This window comes from Octopus bimaculoides, chromosome 3, assembly GCF_001194135.2.
Source record: "Octopus bimaculoides isolate UCB-OBI-ISO-001 chromosome 3, ASM119413v2, whole genome shotgun sequence".
NCBI lineage: Eukaryota > Metazoa > Mollusca > Cephalopoda > Octopoda > Octopodidae > Octopus > Octopus bimaculoides.
The window spans coordinates 36,970,660-36,987,110 of NC_068983.1; the positions used below are offsets into that span (position 1 = coordinate 36,970,660).

A 16,451-nucleotide genomic window follows, 5' to 3' on the forward strand; every position below is an offset into this window, starting at 1 on the left:
ACAAGTATTCGGCTGTTGACACTTACTCCTTTGGCAGTTTAAGCGGTTCCTTTGGCAGTTTAAGCGGTGTAAAGCGTATTTAGTCTCCATTACTTCTGACATTTTGCAGAGAGGCAACACACGTGTGTTCGTTTTCCCTAACCCTAACCCTAACCCTAACTGACTTGCTCCTTCCCTCAAAAACCATGCCGTGTGCCTATAATAGAAAGGTTTATTAGCTACTGCCAATATGCTTCAGCCATTTTTTGACAAGGAAATAATAATTTTATCACCGCCGAGAATCGTTTGTTTACATAGTCAGCACTTAATTTTTACGGCTGAATGGACGTCAGTCATTGGTTGAAATTACAGAAATACGACAACTTTAACATGAAATAACTTGCGATGTACGTTTTTTTGTTAAGAAGACTAAGAGAAAAAGATGTTTTATATGACACATTGTACTAGTGTCCCAAGTTTCAAAGTGTTTCGTTAAGAAAATACTGGTGCCCCCGTTTTGAACAAGATCCGGAACAAAAGCCATTATAGCAGCGATAAAAAAAATATTTAAAAAAAAAACAATGAAAACACGTTTCACTGTGTAAAAAATTTCAATTATGTCTCTGATGTCATTCCATAGTTAAGTTTGTGTAACACTCGAACAAATGCAGTGACAGGCCGAATAATATCGTAGATGATTATTCATGTTGGCTCTTTAGGACAAAATTAAACTTTAGGACAGAATTAAACTGACGGGAATTGATCCATATATTATTATTATTATTATTGTTGTTGTTGTTGTCTTTGCACAGTTTCTAACGCTGGAGCTGTACTACGGTGTCAGCTGTTCACTACCAGTGAACTAACGTAACACTCATTTATCTATGTCTATGTCACATCTCAGCTCCATCCTGCAGCTTTGAGACGCAACACTTTCCTCAACACATGAGTTGTTCCATATATTGCTGCCATCTGAACACTTCCTGAAAAGTTTGATATTTGCAGCTTTTGATGCCAGAGTATTGCTCACTTTGAGATGGTCCCAAATGCACCGATCACAATAGGTACCACATTCACTTTTGAGGCGCTATAGATTCTTTTCACTTCCAATTCTAGGTCTTGATGCTTCCCGACTTTTCCATCCTCTGTCATGGCAGGGTTTTGGTCCGCAGATATAGCTACGTCGATGCAGGTCCATTCTGTGAACTCCTTCCGTAAGAGAGAGTTGGTTATGTTGTAGCTTCTTGTCTGTGTATATTGGTATATCCCAAGTGAGTTTCACCTGATCATTCTCTGCCACTGGCGAAGGTTGGTGCCCATACCACTTTCTGGAACATTCTAACCCATACTTCTTGCACAATTCCCAGTGTATTTATCATGGCATTTTTTTTTACTCCAATTGGGTTAGTTTTGAGCATCAACTAATTATGTCTATCATCATCATCATCATCATCATCATCATCATCATCATCATCATCATCATCATCATCATCAACAACAAGGCGACGAGCTGGCAGAAACGTTAGCACGTCGGTCAAACTGCTTAGCGACATTTCTCCGTCTTTACGTTCTGCGTTCAAATTCCGCTGAGGTCGACTTCGCCTTTCATCCTGTCGGGGTCAATAAATTAAGTACCAATGGAACACTGGGGTCGATGTACTCGACTAGTCCTTTCCCCAAAAATTTCAGGCTTTGTGCCTATAGTAGAAAAGATGATTATTATTATTATTATTATTAAATCGTTAGCACGCCGGACAAAATGCTTAGCGGCATTTCGACTGTCTACATTCTGAGTTCAATATCCGCCGAGGTCGACTTTGTCTTGTATCCTTGCGGGGTCGATTAAATAATTACCAGTTGAGTAGCATTTGTGCCAAAATTTGAAACCATCAAGAAGTATTTGAACAACGTTCAGCTCCACCAAAGAAAACTAAAAAGCGAAATACAGACCCTGCTGGAATTTGAACTTAGAATGCAAAAATGATATAGCTGAACGCAGCACTGCCTATTGTTCGATAGTCTTATGTTACTGACGACTACCAACATTTATCACGACAGCTAAAATAGTAGAAAAAAAAGTGAAGCATTTGTTACAGATGTTCAGGCGTCTTGTAATTTTAGTCTTATTTTAGATGACTTATTCCTAGAGTGATTACTAATTGATTAGACTTAAATAGAAACAATGTATGTATGTATGTATGTACGTACGTATGTATCTGATGAAGACAAAGGAAGCGACTGACAAATAGTACTTTCTTTTTATGGCATGTCAACGCATTAAACAAGAATAGCTGTGCAGGTAAGGAAGCGATTAACTCAGAATTACAGGACACGTGACTATGTCGAATGAGTGAAACCTTTTTAAAGAGTCGCTTGTAAATAAACTTCAACAGATTAACAACAAACAAGCTGACAGATACAAGCATGGAGGTTTCGTGTGTGAATTTGATTTTTGCTGCTATTGTCACATTATGTCTTCCACAAGGTAAGCTTTAGAAATACAAGTTATTAGTTTCACTTCGCAGTTAACAACTATATTATTTAACCGGTACTTATGGGGTTTGTGAGTGCTTTATTGCTTTTTATAACTAGTGATTTGTATGGAAGCCCATAGTTTTTTTTTTGTTTTTCTTTTGTTATGCATTAATTACTCTAGCCTTAAAAAAAAACTTTTAATCAGGGTAAAGGCACTGTCCATGACCCCTTACAGGTCTACGAGACTAATGTGCGATGGGAAAAGGTATTCCTGAACCGGAGACCTTAGTTGGAATGTTAGCAGTAGAATGAAATTCACTGAAGGGACCCTAGAACTAGATAGGTCGTTAAACCAGGTGATTGATTAAGGCTACCACTGGAAGATGTGACAAGATTTGAACTCAGAACGCAAACAACTAGGGCAGTTACCGCAAGATATCCGACCCGACGCTTTTATAGCTCTACCAATCCACCGTCCTCAGTTGGTACTTTTCTTTTTGTTGCTTTTTTTTATCGATCCCGAAAATGAAGTTCATCCCGGCAGTATTAGGATCCAGAGCACAGCGAATCGAAGCAAATACCGCAATGCACTCGCCCTTTCCGACGCCCTAATAATTCTACCTATCCGTCGCATAAAAGATAACATTAAAAAGGAATTATTTAATTTACAAAATATTTGTAATTTCAAGTCCTAAGAGGTTGTTCCCCTTTGGGGGCTGGGTATAAGCATTGTCTTAATTTTAAAGTCCAAACTAATAAATTATTTTTAAAAAATGATATTCAAACTTCCGAACTTTTTAGTGAAGTTTTCTGCAAAGTTTATTTAAATTGAAATCTACATTTTAGTACTTGGAGTATTTTGTTTTTGTAAGGTAACTATCTTCAGATATTATATACCTTGTAATTTACGTGAAGTTTATACGTTTCGTAACCATACGACTAAAGTGAATTGTTTCCGACTGGAAATCGAAACCTCTTATTCTAAGGTCACTTACAACACTCTAGATTGGAGATACTGCGTGTATAATGATATTTAAGATTCTCCGAGGTAAACTGATATAGTTATTTTCTAGAGAACCAATGCAGCGTGAGTTATGAATGAATAAACAGGCACTTATTTATATGTATTTTATCCCGTAAAATTTGATCCCATAACGGATTTTTAGGTAGCCTGGAATGTGAATCGAACCAACCAGTTTCGTTGTCATTCTAAAACAACTTAGCAGGCTTCACTCACCTCTCCCTCCCAAACTACCGACGATGATAGACGAAAGCAACTTACACAACTCATTTATAGAAAGGTTGACGACCCAGAAATAATTACTAGTTGTTATATAGCTCTGGGGTCAATCCTGAATCAACAGACCTTATGATCAATGGTATTTTAGCCATAATCAACCCGTACCTTTTTTTCCTTTTTTTTTGGGGGGGGGGTATATAGAACTACATTATCTAATGCAGTGGTTCTCAACCGGGTTCCGTATGGCCCTTGTGGAGTAGGGATCCAAATAAGATTTTGTTGTTAAAATTTATCTGTAATTTTTTCTTTTTATCGAGGCATCATCCAGTCAGGCTGATTGCCCGGGCCAGTCTGACTACCTCTCTCTGTCTCTCCCGATCTTCCATTAGTGTTTTTATGTCTTCAACTTAGCATCCAACATCTTCTGCAACCTGTTGTATATACGTCTTCCGTGGTCTTCCAACCGCTGTGGTACCATGATTTGGTGTCCACAGCAACACACATTACTCACAAGTTCTTTACTTCTCCAGCAGTGGACAGCAAACCTCAATCTCTGCTCTTGGATGGTTACTGCAGATAATCTCCAAGAGCGAAGATTATCTGCAATAAACTTATTATTTCTACAAGTCACAAAATGTTTTAACACTTTTTTAATACAATACCTTAATGTTTAATTATAAAAATATGTGATTTTTTTAAAACATGGAATGGCTAGAGGGTCCATCGGAGTAAAATAAGAACCAAAGGGATCCGTAGGTTTTAAAAAATGGTTGAGAGAAACCGATTTAATGTGTATTCTTTCCTTGTTGAGACAATGCCGTATTTCTAAGGGAGATTTGTTTGCTATTTCTAGCAGATCAAAATAATACATCGTTAATAAATGCAGTCCTATCACACTGGGCAATATTATGCTTACTTCACTCTTCAGTCAATAGAAAACTGACGATTCTAACCTTCTGGTACACACCATTTGTGATTCAAACATTATTGATTAAGTTAATAAACGCTAGTTGCAGGCACAACCGAAAGTGAATGAATCTATATATACAAAACCTAGATAGGTAGCTATCTTATTTGGTTGTCAGTTATATGATCCAGTAAAATTTTAGTTTATATTTTTTGTTTCTCGAAACTAATTTGTATATATGTTTTGACGATCGACTTTATGGGAAACACAAAAGTTCGATTGGTGTTGAGCTTATTTCGAAATTCCTTGTTCCAGACAGTGTTGCCCAAACGATTCAAGTCTTTGCTTTATGTAAATGCCCTTCTCTCTCTTCCGCTGCTTTTTTTCTTCTTTTCTTCTTTCATGCATGAACACAATGTGGGTGTCAAGACTAGGAGTGATGAATGAGCTGGAAGTATCTGAGTAATGGTGTTACGAAAACAGACAGGTCTCGGCATAGCAAGAGTGTACTGCTCGGAGCAACCCTTGAGTTTGCCGGCCCCAGGCTTATATAACTGACCCAAAAATATTGCCTGGGGCGAACCCTCCCTCTTGCTCTGCCTAGCTACTCTACTATTGAGAGCAGAGGCTAGGCCTGAATCTGTATTAGGATTTGGTGAAGGAGATGTGTGAAGGGCCGACCCTAGGGTTACTGGCACCCTGGGAAAGCTAAACTTCGGCGTGTACAAGCTGACGGTCGTGGAAATTTCCTTGTCTTTGTCTCGCCCTCCTTGGCGTCCCCTAGCACATGGCGCCCCAGGCGATTGCCCGAGTTGTGTGGATTTGTGATGTAAAGGATTGGTCTTTACAGAATTTTCTAGAGTCTACACAGGAAGCCAATGTGTCTTACATGATGTTAGCTCATTTTGGATTTTGTTGAACTTTAAAATTGCTTCAATTTTCTCCAGTTTCCAGTTCCTGTTGCTATGAGTAGTTGTAGATGTTGGTGAGTGCAATATTTTCCTCATATGACCATCCTTGTGATGCAGTCTTTGTTTAATTGAGTATGTGTGTTCACTGGGAAAGAGCCTCCATGATGTTGACGCTTAACATTCGTAGCTATCTTCATGGTTTTAGTGGTGTACTGTCTAAATTTAACGGGATGACTCATCGTCATCATCATCATTGTTTAACGTCCGCTTTCCATGCTAGCATGGGTTGGACGATTTTATTGAGGACTGGTGAACCAGATGGCTACACCATGCTCCAATCTGATCTGGCAGAGTTTCTACAGCTGGATGCCCTTCCTAACGCCAACCACTCCGAGAGTGTAGTGGGTGCTTTTACGTGCCACCGGCACGAAGGCCAGTCAGGCCACGCTCAAAATGGTGTATTTTACGTCCCACCTGCACAGGAGCTAGTCCAGCGGCATTGGCAACGATCTCACTCGAATGCCTTTACACGTGCCACCGGCACAAGTGCTAGGAAGGCGACGCTGGGCACAGGTGCCGTCACGATTTCGCTTTCGCTTGCCCCAACAGGTCTTCACAAGCCGAGTTTCGTATCCAATGGAGGAGACGACTGAATGGGATTATTATTATTTTTTTAATCTGCTTTCGTTTCTCTATATTAATTATCCATTTCATGGATCAGTGCATATCCAATAATATTTATCTTTACTCTCCAAGCACTGAAAAATATATATTTCTATCAGTACCACTTTGGGAATTATAAGCATTCGACAAGGAAATTATATTTTCTATAAATTGATTTCTTCTATAGGAAATTTTGGATGCTCCAAAATATATTTTTATTTTATTTTAGTTTTATCCAGTCATTAACTTTCTAAGTGACTCAACTCTATGAAACGAGATTCTTTCAATTGGGTCGAAACCAATTCTATCCAAAAGGTAGTACTATTCTCAATGGTGCTCGTCTACTTTCCAGTTTTAGACAAAATATTTTACCATGAAAGCTAATTCTAATCTTGTACCAAGAATATTGCCTAACGGATCTTAAATGGCAACGGAGAATTCATTTATAACAAATGAAGTTTCTTTTTATTCACAGAAATTAGTTGAACAGTTCATGCGTAATTGTATGCACATATTTCAAAGTTAAACATAGTGTATTTAGACAGTAACTTAGGTATTCGTCCTACATTCCTTGCAAAGTATTGTTGTTAAATTCGCTTTTCTTTCATAGCATTTTAGCAATGCTTTTATTTCCCTTCTTAATGTACAGAGCGGGTGGTGGATGGTGGAATCAGCGCGTCAGGAATCTTGCAGTATTAAAATCTCTTATTATGTTTGTGTTCAAATCCCACCATGATAACAAATGTAGTTAAAGCATAATCGGCTGTGACCCAGAGGCTCCATCATTTTTCATAAGCAACTGCGTGAAGAAAATCGGTTGCTGACATTGTCACCAAACTTAAACATCATGTCGATATAGTAGAGTCATTAATACATTACTTTATCGACTCTACAGACACCAAAACCGAAGTTTTCATTGCAGGCTTTCTTTTTCCCTTTTTCTTTTTGTTTGTTTATTTATTTCCCCCTTTTCATTATATTCATGTCCTTAACGGCAAGCTGGCAGAGTTCTTAGCACACCGCGAAAAACGAGAAGCGGCATTCCGTCTGTCTCTACGTTCTGCATTCAAATTCCTTTGAAGTCGACTTTGCATTTCATCCTTTCGGAATCGATGAAATAAATACCAGTTTAGCATTAGGCCAATGTAATCGAACAAACTCGTCCTCATAAATTCCAGGACTTGTTCCTATGGTAGAAAGGATTATGTTTTTTTTTATTGCCTTGTAGAAGCGTTAACGTGTAGGACAAAATATTTAGTGACATTTCTTCTGATTCTTTACGTATTGGGTTCCAGTTCTACCCACCGAGATCGACTTTGCCTTTCACCCTTTCGGAGTCGTGAGCACCAGTTGAACATTGGGGTCGATATAATTGACCTATTCCCCACCTTAAAGTTGCTGGCCTTGTGCCAAAATTTGAAACTTATTTTTATGTTCCCTCCATCACATATGGTGACACATCTAAATTTATAATATGAACGAGATTTTTAACTCGCAACCCCAAGTCATATCTCGTACTCAGCGTAATACATTTGTACAATTAACCAAAGTACGGTTCATTTAATAATTTCTCTATCAGCAAATATCATTCTTGAAGGCACTATGCTAACTACCAACAAACGAGCCTTTGTTGACCTGCTAGAAATAACTGCTACCTAAATCTCCCTTAAAACACGTCCTACCTTCACTGTTGCGTCTAAACCGTGCGCTTGTGTACATGTACACGTTTTACAATTAAAGGAAAAAATGTGCATACATAAAGTTTTCAAGATGAAATCAGATTTTTGGAAAAGAAGAAACCTGAGCGCTGGTAACTCGTATGAATGCGTATTATACTTAGTGGGAAACTTTGCTCACAATACAAATTTTTGCGCAAATCGCAGCAAAAATTTAGTTGGAACCTTACCTAACGTCTTAAATAAGGAAAATGACATTGGTTGTATAATCGTGAATAATCCTAAAAAATATGCGATATCGTGATTGGATTACCGTTGATCATAGGTCTGCAAAGTCTTGGCTGACCAAGGCTAAAAAATTATGAATCATAATCCCGCTGTTGGAATTATAAAAATGCAGACAAGAATGTATTGTTGCCCTGAGGCTAATCGGAGAATTTTAAAAACAAGACATTGCTAAATAGCGGATGTTACTAAAACAGAAAAGTCCCGCAAGTTATAAGAATATAACCGCCAAATAATTTTATTTATATTATCTTGTTCTGAAACTGTATCACTAAGATTAATTAATCATTGATATTAATCAAAAATGCGCATTTGTATGTGGGTTTTTTTGTATAGCCTCTATAGCCTTAGGCCAACTTTGATCAACAAAGGCATTTTCATCACGTTTTTGTTACGCTTTTTTGTTTACGTATAATGTATCTGAGACTTGCTTTTATGCGGTAGGTGTGATTTGAGGTAGATTTTCAGTAAACTCAGCTTTAGGGTATTTTATAAGGTTGTATCTAAATATGACAAATTTATGAGAAATCTTACTGTCATGAGACTGGGTGTCTCCGCCTTCTTGTTTCATTATTATTATTATTATTATTAGGCATGAATAATTCATGCTACATGATTTTCTTGATGCTCATTTAAAATACTTCGTTTTCCAATACTTGTTTGTTTAAACTTATGTAAACATCTGATGTGTTAAGTAAATTTGTTTTTCATCAGGCTTGACTTCGATAGTCACAAAACTCTTCAAATAAGACATTGAATGGAAGTATTTAGCGGAAGACAAGATTTACCCCATTCAGTTTGGCTATGTAGTAAGCTTTGCTTTTCAACCGTATGGTTCCGGGTTCAGTCGGCACGATCCCAGGAATTTTTCGAAGGAAGGGCACAAGGTCAGAAGGGAATACAATTCCAGGAGAAAATAAGGCAAAACTTCTGCTCCCTCCCCCCTCATCACCACCCTTTAAGAAAATTTTTTTTTTTTTCGACACGAAAACGGGAAGGTTTGGCAAGCAAAATTTTAAAAATAAACAAACTTGGGAGAAAATGTTGGAGACGGCCGGAAGTCTTCCCAAAAATGGCGTAATAACATTATTTAGAAGAGCGCTCTTCTTTTATTAAGGGAAGATACGTGCCCCTCAGCCCCTCCCCCTTGGGTCCGCCCCTGAGTTCCACTGCGTGACACCTTGGGCGAATGTCTTCTACTAGGCCCGCAAGCCAACCAAAGCCTTGTGAGTGTATTTGGTAGACGGAAACTGGAAGAAGCCTGTCATTTACATACATACATACAATCATAAATACATATATACATACATAGATACATAGAAGTTTATCATTTAAATACATATATGAGCATGTCTAGATATGTAACTACATGCCTGAGAATATATACATAAAACATACAAAGCTGCGCATACATACATACATACATACAAACAAGTACTCTTCTCATTTTACTTGGACTCAACAACTAAACCAAGATTTACTTCAGTGCTATGAAAAAGCCAAAAATGACCCTTCAATTGGATACATGAAGCAGTTAAAACAATACTGGGACGAAGCCTCATCCCAACTTAAATACCATTATGGGGAAACAGCTCCAACAACAAGCAGCATTTGTAAAAAAAACAAATCAACTGATCCTCGATCCTCCTAAAACACTGAAAAAGGGTCAAAATCTGCAGGACGCGGCGTAAAAAATTATGTAAACAAACCACTGCTCCCGCCATCGCTAAATTTGAGTGTGTCTCCAAATTTAGCTGACTCAGTAGCGAAGACTAACACTAACTGTACCAACACTAACAGTAAAACATGCAAAATTGATGCAGAAACCTTTGCTATAGCAGTAGGCAAACTGCAGAATAGGAAGGCACCTAGAAGGGATCTAATAGCTGGATATTTGTACAAGAAGCTGTCATTTTGTAGAAACCAATTGATATGTATGTTCAAAAGTCTGGTGCAGGTTATAGCTTGCACCAGACTTCTGCAACTGTTTTGGCAGGATTTTTACAGCTGGATGCCCTTCCTAACACCAACCACTCAGCAGAGTGGACTTAGTGCTTTTTACATGGCACAAGTACAGACAAGGTCAGTTTTGGCAAGGTTTTTACAGCTGGATGCCCTTCCAAATGCCAATCACTTTACAGTGTGGACTGGGCGCTTCTAAGTGACATCTGCACTGACAGGGTCACCAAGTACTTGCAAGACAAAAACAATTGCTTTTGAGAGGGGAGGAGGCATTGGGGGAAGTGATGGAGGAAATAAGTTTTGTTCCAAAGCTCCAAGTTGTCCCCATAACTTATACAAATAACCCCTTAAAACAATATTAAGCACACATAATTATATTGTCTCACATTTGGAAATGTAATTAGAGTAAAATTTAATAATAGGTGAAGGTGTGGCTATGTGGTAAGAAGTGTGCTTCCCAACCACATGTTTCTGGGTTCAGTCCCACTGTGTGATATCTTAGGCAAGTGTCTTTCAACTATAGCCACTAGCTGACCAAAGTATTGTGAGTAGATTTGGTTGATGGAAACTGAAAGAAGCCTATTGTGTGTGTGTATTTTTCTTCCATCACTGCTTGACAACTGCCTTAGCAATTCAAGGAAAGAAATTGATAGAATCAGTATCAGGCTTAAAAAAAGTACTAGGGTTGGTTTACTTGACTAGAATTCTTCAAGGCAGAGTGTCCCAGCATGGCCACAGTCAAATGACTGAAACAAGTAAAAAATAAAAGAACATGCATATAATCAATAAATAATAAAAAAATATATATAACTGAAAAATATCGTAACTAGTAGACTCTTTGACTGATTGCCAATCCATGTTATCACAAACCAATTTGTCATAAGCATAAATCAGTAAACAAATGAGTATATCATGTTAATTCATTGCCCTGCCACCCTCCCAGGGGGATGAAAGTAAAGTTGACCTTGGCAGGCTTTGAACTCAGAATGTATAGAATTATAACTAAAAATAGCACAGCATTTTCCCTAATGCTTTAATTAACTACAAATCCACTGCCAAACAACATTAGGCTATTATTTACATAGATATTTAAATAATTGCTGCTGTTTAAAAACACTACAATACCCAATGTTTATCTATTGTGTTTTTCTTTCTTTATTCATGCTGGTAGAGTTTCTTAAGTGATATACACTTAATTATTGCTTAACATTTTAAACAATGTATGCTTTGTTTGCTTTTCAGGAAGTCCTGCAAAATTATGTTACAGCTGCAGCTATACATACACAAGTACTCGTATTGGAGAAGAATGCCTGTATGCTCCAATGAATGTATCAACAGCAAACCTTGTGGCTTGTAACTCAAAATGCTATTCAAGGGCTGTTTATACAAGAGGTGCGTAACCATTTAATAATATGCTGGTGAAATGTAGAACTAGGTTAATCTTTAGAAAAGAAATATTATATTACTAATGTTAGTAATTGTCCTAGCATAATTTAACCCTTTTAATACCAATCTGCTAGAGATCACCCCTGCTTCTCTGTTACAATCCTCCTCTATCAAAATATCATGTTAATTTATGAACCAAATGGTATTTGGTTCATAATTCTTCATTAATTTCAAACTCAATTGAAACAAAGGGAGTGCAGTATTTCATCAGAACTAGGGTAACATAAAGGTTAAGATCTAAATTGGAAATGGTTTGGTGATTGGGGTATGAATGAAATATTGAATTACAGGAATTTAGAGTTAAGTTTAGTAGGAAGTGGTTTCAACCAACTAATGACTGACTATGTGTTTATTATTCTTTGGTGTTATAAAAAAAGACCTTAAGTTTAGGTATAGATTTATCCAGAAAGTTTTTGCTATTAATGCCTATGTTAGATTTGGGGCAGTCAGATGAGATACATACTATTAAAATTACAGTTTTTACAGTATTATTATTTTCTCTTTATCACAGGTTTTGTTGGAGCTCCTGGAGTCTTGCATGCATAGCAGGCTTGCTACCTGCAGCCTACAGTACCATGCTGTTAGTTCTTTTCAGCTATCTAGTACTTTTCTGATTATTCTGGCCATACCAAGGAGGCAAACTTTTTGCAACAGTTCAACTGGGCACTCTATTCTAATTTCTTTTATATTCCCCTTGATGCCTTCTGATACTGTTCCCAAGGGCTCAACAATAATTGGCACTATCTTCACCGTTTTCATTTTCCATAAACGGGCTATTTCATACTTAAAAGCATTGTATCTATCTATCTTTTCACCTTTCTTCTTGACTATTCATAGGTCAAAGGGGCATGCAACATCAACTATATAGCACATGTGGTGCACCTTGTCCACCACCACTTGGTCTGGTCTATTATGCTCTAGCACCTGATCTGTTTGGATTGGGAAATCCCAGAGGATTTTGCTAGTCTTTGACTCCATCACTCTCTGCAGTTTGTGCTCATACCATGTCTTGCCTCTCTCAAGCCCCCACTTTTTGCACAGTTTCCAATGTAGCACTTTCACTACCTGGTCATGTCACCACAACTTGTAGTAGTTTGGGCAAGTCTAGGGCATTCATTCGTGATATGGGAAATGGTTTCATCAACTCTATTGCAGATGTGGCACAGTGGAGACACTTGCTCATTCCTAAGGTTGACCCTCCAGTTCATGGCTAAAGCTTGGTCTTGCCCTGCCAGTATAGTGCTCTCATTTTCTTTTTTTTATTGTTCCTTTCATCAGCCAATCCAACCTATTTTTTCCAGCAACTTCTGTTGTGGCTACATAGAATTGATAGTGTAGTCCCTTCTTGCGAAATTCTTCATGTCTTTTTTGTACTTCTTCCTTTGTTTTCCCTTTTTTCTCTGCTCTCAATATTCCCCCGTTCCTAACTAGCAAGGTTTCCTTACTTTGGGTTAGGTAATTGAATAGCCCCATTCCTCCAAAATATTTTCAAGGCCTTGTGCCTAGAGTAGAAATAATAATAATAATAATAATAATAATAATAATAATAATAATAGAGTCAAAATTAAAAGAAAAATGCCATTGTCATCTAGTGAACGATATTTCAACATCTCATGTGTACTAGTCGATTTGCTCGACTAAAGGCGGTGCTCCAGCATGGCCACAGTCAAATGACTGAAACAAATAAAAGAGTAAAGAGTATATTTGTATTGAGTCCTGTGTTTTATTGCTTCCAGTGAATCAACATATATATATATATATATATATATATATAAGATCTATTCCATCTCAATCACAGATTTTTTAATTAGTTTTTTTAACTAAACAGTTTGAAACTTCAAATACTGGTAGAATTTCTCATGGAGAACACGGTTTACTTTGAACATTTTTGACAAAATTTCCTATTTTAGAAGTTATTTTGTGTTAAAATTGTCGTATTTGGGTAATTTCAACCAATCAACAACATGTTCGCGCCTGAAGGAAGCTACTGCTGTTTGCGATAGTAATCGATGAGGAACAATTTCCGGGTCATCTCTACTAAATGTCACCACTCTGTTCTATTCATCACCTGTATCCTTTCTTCCTTTCTAGTCAGCACTGTGCATTTATATGTGTGTATATATATATTAATGTATGTATGTATATACTTTCTTTTGTTCAACTAAAATAAAGCAATATTTATAATTATCCTAAATTTCATTCTACTTCCTATCTTCCATTGTTTTGCTTATTAAATTATTCTTTACAAAACTGCTGTATACATTAATAATGTTAGGAACTCATTGCTAAAAATATCTTCATCACTAATTGTTATTAATTATATGACAAAGGCAGCGAGCTGGCAGAATCATTATCACACTGGACGGAATGCCTGTCATTACGTTCTGAGTTCAAATTCTGCTGAGGTCAACTTCGCCTTTCATCCTTTTGGGGTCGATAAATTAATTACCAGTTATGCACTGGGGTCAATGTAATTGACTTAATCCCCTTTCCCAAGCTGCCCTTGTGGCAAAAATTTGAAATCATTATTAATTATATAACATCTGCTTATTTAGCTCTGACAAATTTTACCTTATTTATTATCATTATTATTATTATTATTATTATTATTATTATTATTACTATGGTGGCAAGCTGGCAGAATCATTAGCATGCGGAACGAAATGCTTAGCAGCATTCTCTCCGTCTTTACATTCTGAGTTCAAATTCCACCGGAGTTGACTTTGCCTTTCATCCTTTTGGGGTCGATAAAATAAGTACCAGTTGAGTACTGGGAATGATGTAATGGACTATCCCACTCACCTAAATTTCAAGCTTTGTGTCTATAGTAGAAAGGACTATTGTTATTATTATTATTATTATTGGGTATTCTACCAAAATTTGATATTGTCATGTGCAGTGGATATGAATTGAATAAGAAACACTGGTATTCGTGCATCATCCGAATGTGGTCGATGCCTGTGCCGCTTGACTGGCCCCCGTGCTGGTGGTACGTAAAAAGCACCCACTACATTCTCAGTGGTTGGCGTTAGGAAGGGCATCCAGCTGTAGAAACTTTGCCTGATCAGATTGGAGCCTCTTGCAGTCCCCAGCTTAGCAGTCCTCAGTCAAACCGTCCAACCCATACCAGCGTAGAAAGTGTCTGTCAAACGATAATGTTGATAATTATGAGCCAGACTATCTTTAACAAGTTGTTTGTTAGCTTCTAGATATAGCTTAGAGAGTTATGGCCCCTGTTTGGCTTATCTATCTAAAATACCTTTTGTCACCCAGTCTAACACCAACATATAACTTTTGGGCCGTTATGTAGATGTCAAACTGGGTGGAAGGTCAGGTTTCCAGTTTGAGAATATCTTCTTTCTCTCGTTCCAATTCCAGCAGCCTTGTAAAAGGCAGGGAGAAAACAAAAAGCCTTTTTTTTACCTGATTTACTCCATATTCCTTCTCGTTTTGATGTGTACACATGGACTGTAAACAAGAGCCTCATTATTTATACACACGGTGTCATTTGTTTGCAGTTCTCTATGAAAGCATGTCCAGGCTGTCTGTTGTTCACTAGACTGGAGGATTATTTACTTCCTTGGAAACAGATGAACGCCATCGGGTGATAGAAAAGTCTTCTGTAATGGTGAACCATGCATACACACAGAACAGTAGATGCCAAAATGATGATGATGACAAAAAAAACAGTAATAGGCGCAGGAGTGGCTTGCTTACCAACCACATGGTTCTGGGTTCATTCCCACTGCGTGGCACCTTGGGCAAGTGTCTTCTACTATAGCCTCGGGCCGACCAAAGCCTTGTGAGTGGATTTGGTAGACAGAAACTGAAAGAAGCCTGTCGTATATATGTATATATATATATATGTGTGTCTGTGTTTGTCCCCCCAACATCGCTTGACAACCGATGCTGGTGTGTTTACGTCCCCGTAACTTAGCTGTTCGACAAAAGAGACCGATAGAATAAGTACTAGGCATCCAAAGAATAAGTCCTGGGGTCGATTTACTCGACTAAAGGCGGTGCTCCAGCATGGCCGCAGTCAAATGACTGAAACAAGTAAAAAAAAAAACAGTAATGATTGTATCTCTCTCTCTCTCAAACTTTTTAAACCTAGGAACACTGTTCTTCTTTCTGTAGCATCAGGTTGATGAACAACCTCTAGTAATTTCTTTAGCAAATGCTGTGTTTGTCATGGAATTATTATGGGAGTATACAACAATGGTTTCCTGTATGTTAATGTTAGAAATCAAGTTAATGTTTTTTTTTTGTTTTTTTTTTAATATCATTACAGGGTCAAAGGAGAGACGAGTCAACTCAGCTGTTCGAGGATGTTGGACGGATGGCTTGTATGAAATGTACAAGTCATGTACATCGAGCTTACATGAAGAAACCTGTACCCGGACTTGCTATGGAGCCAAGTGTAACACATGGAGTCTCTATTATATTGCAAATGCAGATGGAGAACACAATGGTGACGACAAAGATCCATACAATGAGCCAGAAAATGAGAATCGACCAAACATGAAATCAGAAAATGGGAATGAGTCAAATAAGAAAGGAGGTGAGAATGGTTCAAATGTGAACTCAGAAGAGAAATATGAACCATACCCAGGAATGATAAACGAAACAAATTATGCAAAGGAAACAACTTTTCCGACTTCTTCAAACACCACTTTATCCAGTCCTGGTCCACAAAACTGTTACAGTGTTTTATTTATGGTTTTGACTATTGTACTTAGTTTTATAGTTTGGGTATAATACTGATGTGTGCTGTGGAAGGTTGTTGATTTGTTGGTTGGTGATGTGATTGTAGTTTCTTTGGCAAAACAAATCTGTGATTGTATTTCATCTCAGCAGGAAATGATTCACTTAACCTCACTTTACATTTGGGCTAAGCTTGAATTTTA

At 37.6% G+C, this 16,451-nt stretch overlaps 1 protein-coding gene across 1 annotated transcript; it reads left to right on the plus strand.

The window, feature by feature from the left end:
- The first annotated feature begins 2,290 nt into the window (after nucleotides 1-2,290).
- LOC106875664 (uncharacterized) lies at nucleotides 2,291-16,445 on the plus strand. Its single transcript, XM_014923904.2, has 3 exons — nucleotides 2,291-2,464; nucleotides 11,341-11,490; nucleotides 15,836-16,445. The coding sequence occupies exons 1-3, from the start codon at nucleotides 2,404-2,406 to the stop codon at nucleotides 16,300-16,302; spliced, it is 678 nt and encodes a 225-aa protein (XP_014779390.1). The 5' UTR covers nucleotides 2,291-2,403; the 3' UTR covers nucleotides 16,303-16,445.
- The last annotated feature ends 6 nt before the right edge of the window (nucleotides 16,446-16,451 follow it).

Excerpts from the sequence above, each read along its gene's own strand:
- LOC106875664 (XM_014923904.2), top strand. The coding sequence starts at position 2,404 with ATGGAGGTTTCGTGTGTGAATTTGATTTTTGCTGCTATTGTCACATTA. Across the intron at positions 2,465-11,340 it reads CACATTATGTCTTCCACAAG|GAAGTCCTGCAAAATTATGT; the intron begins GTAAGCTTTAGA and ends TTTGCTTTTCAG. Across the intron at positions 11,491-15,835 it reads AAGGGCTGTTTATACAAGAG|GGTCAAAGGAGAGACGAGTC; the intron begins GTGCGTAACCAT and ends ATATCATTACAG.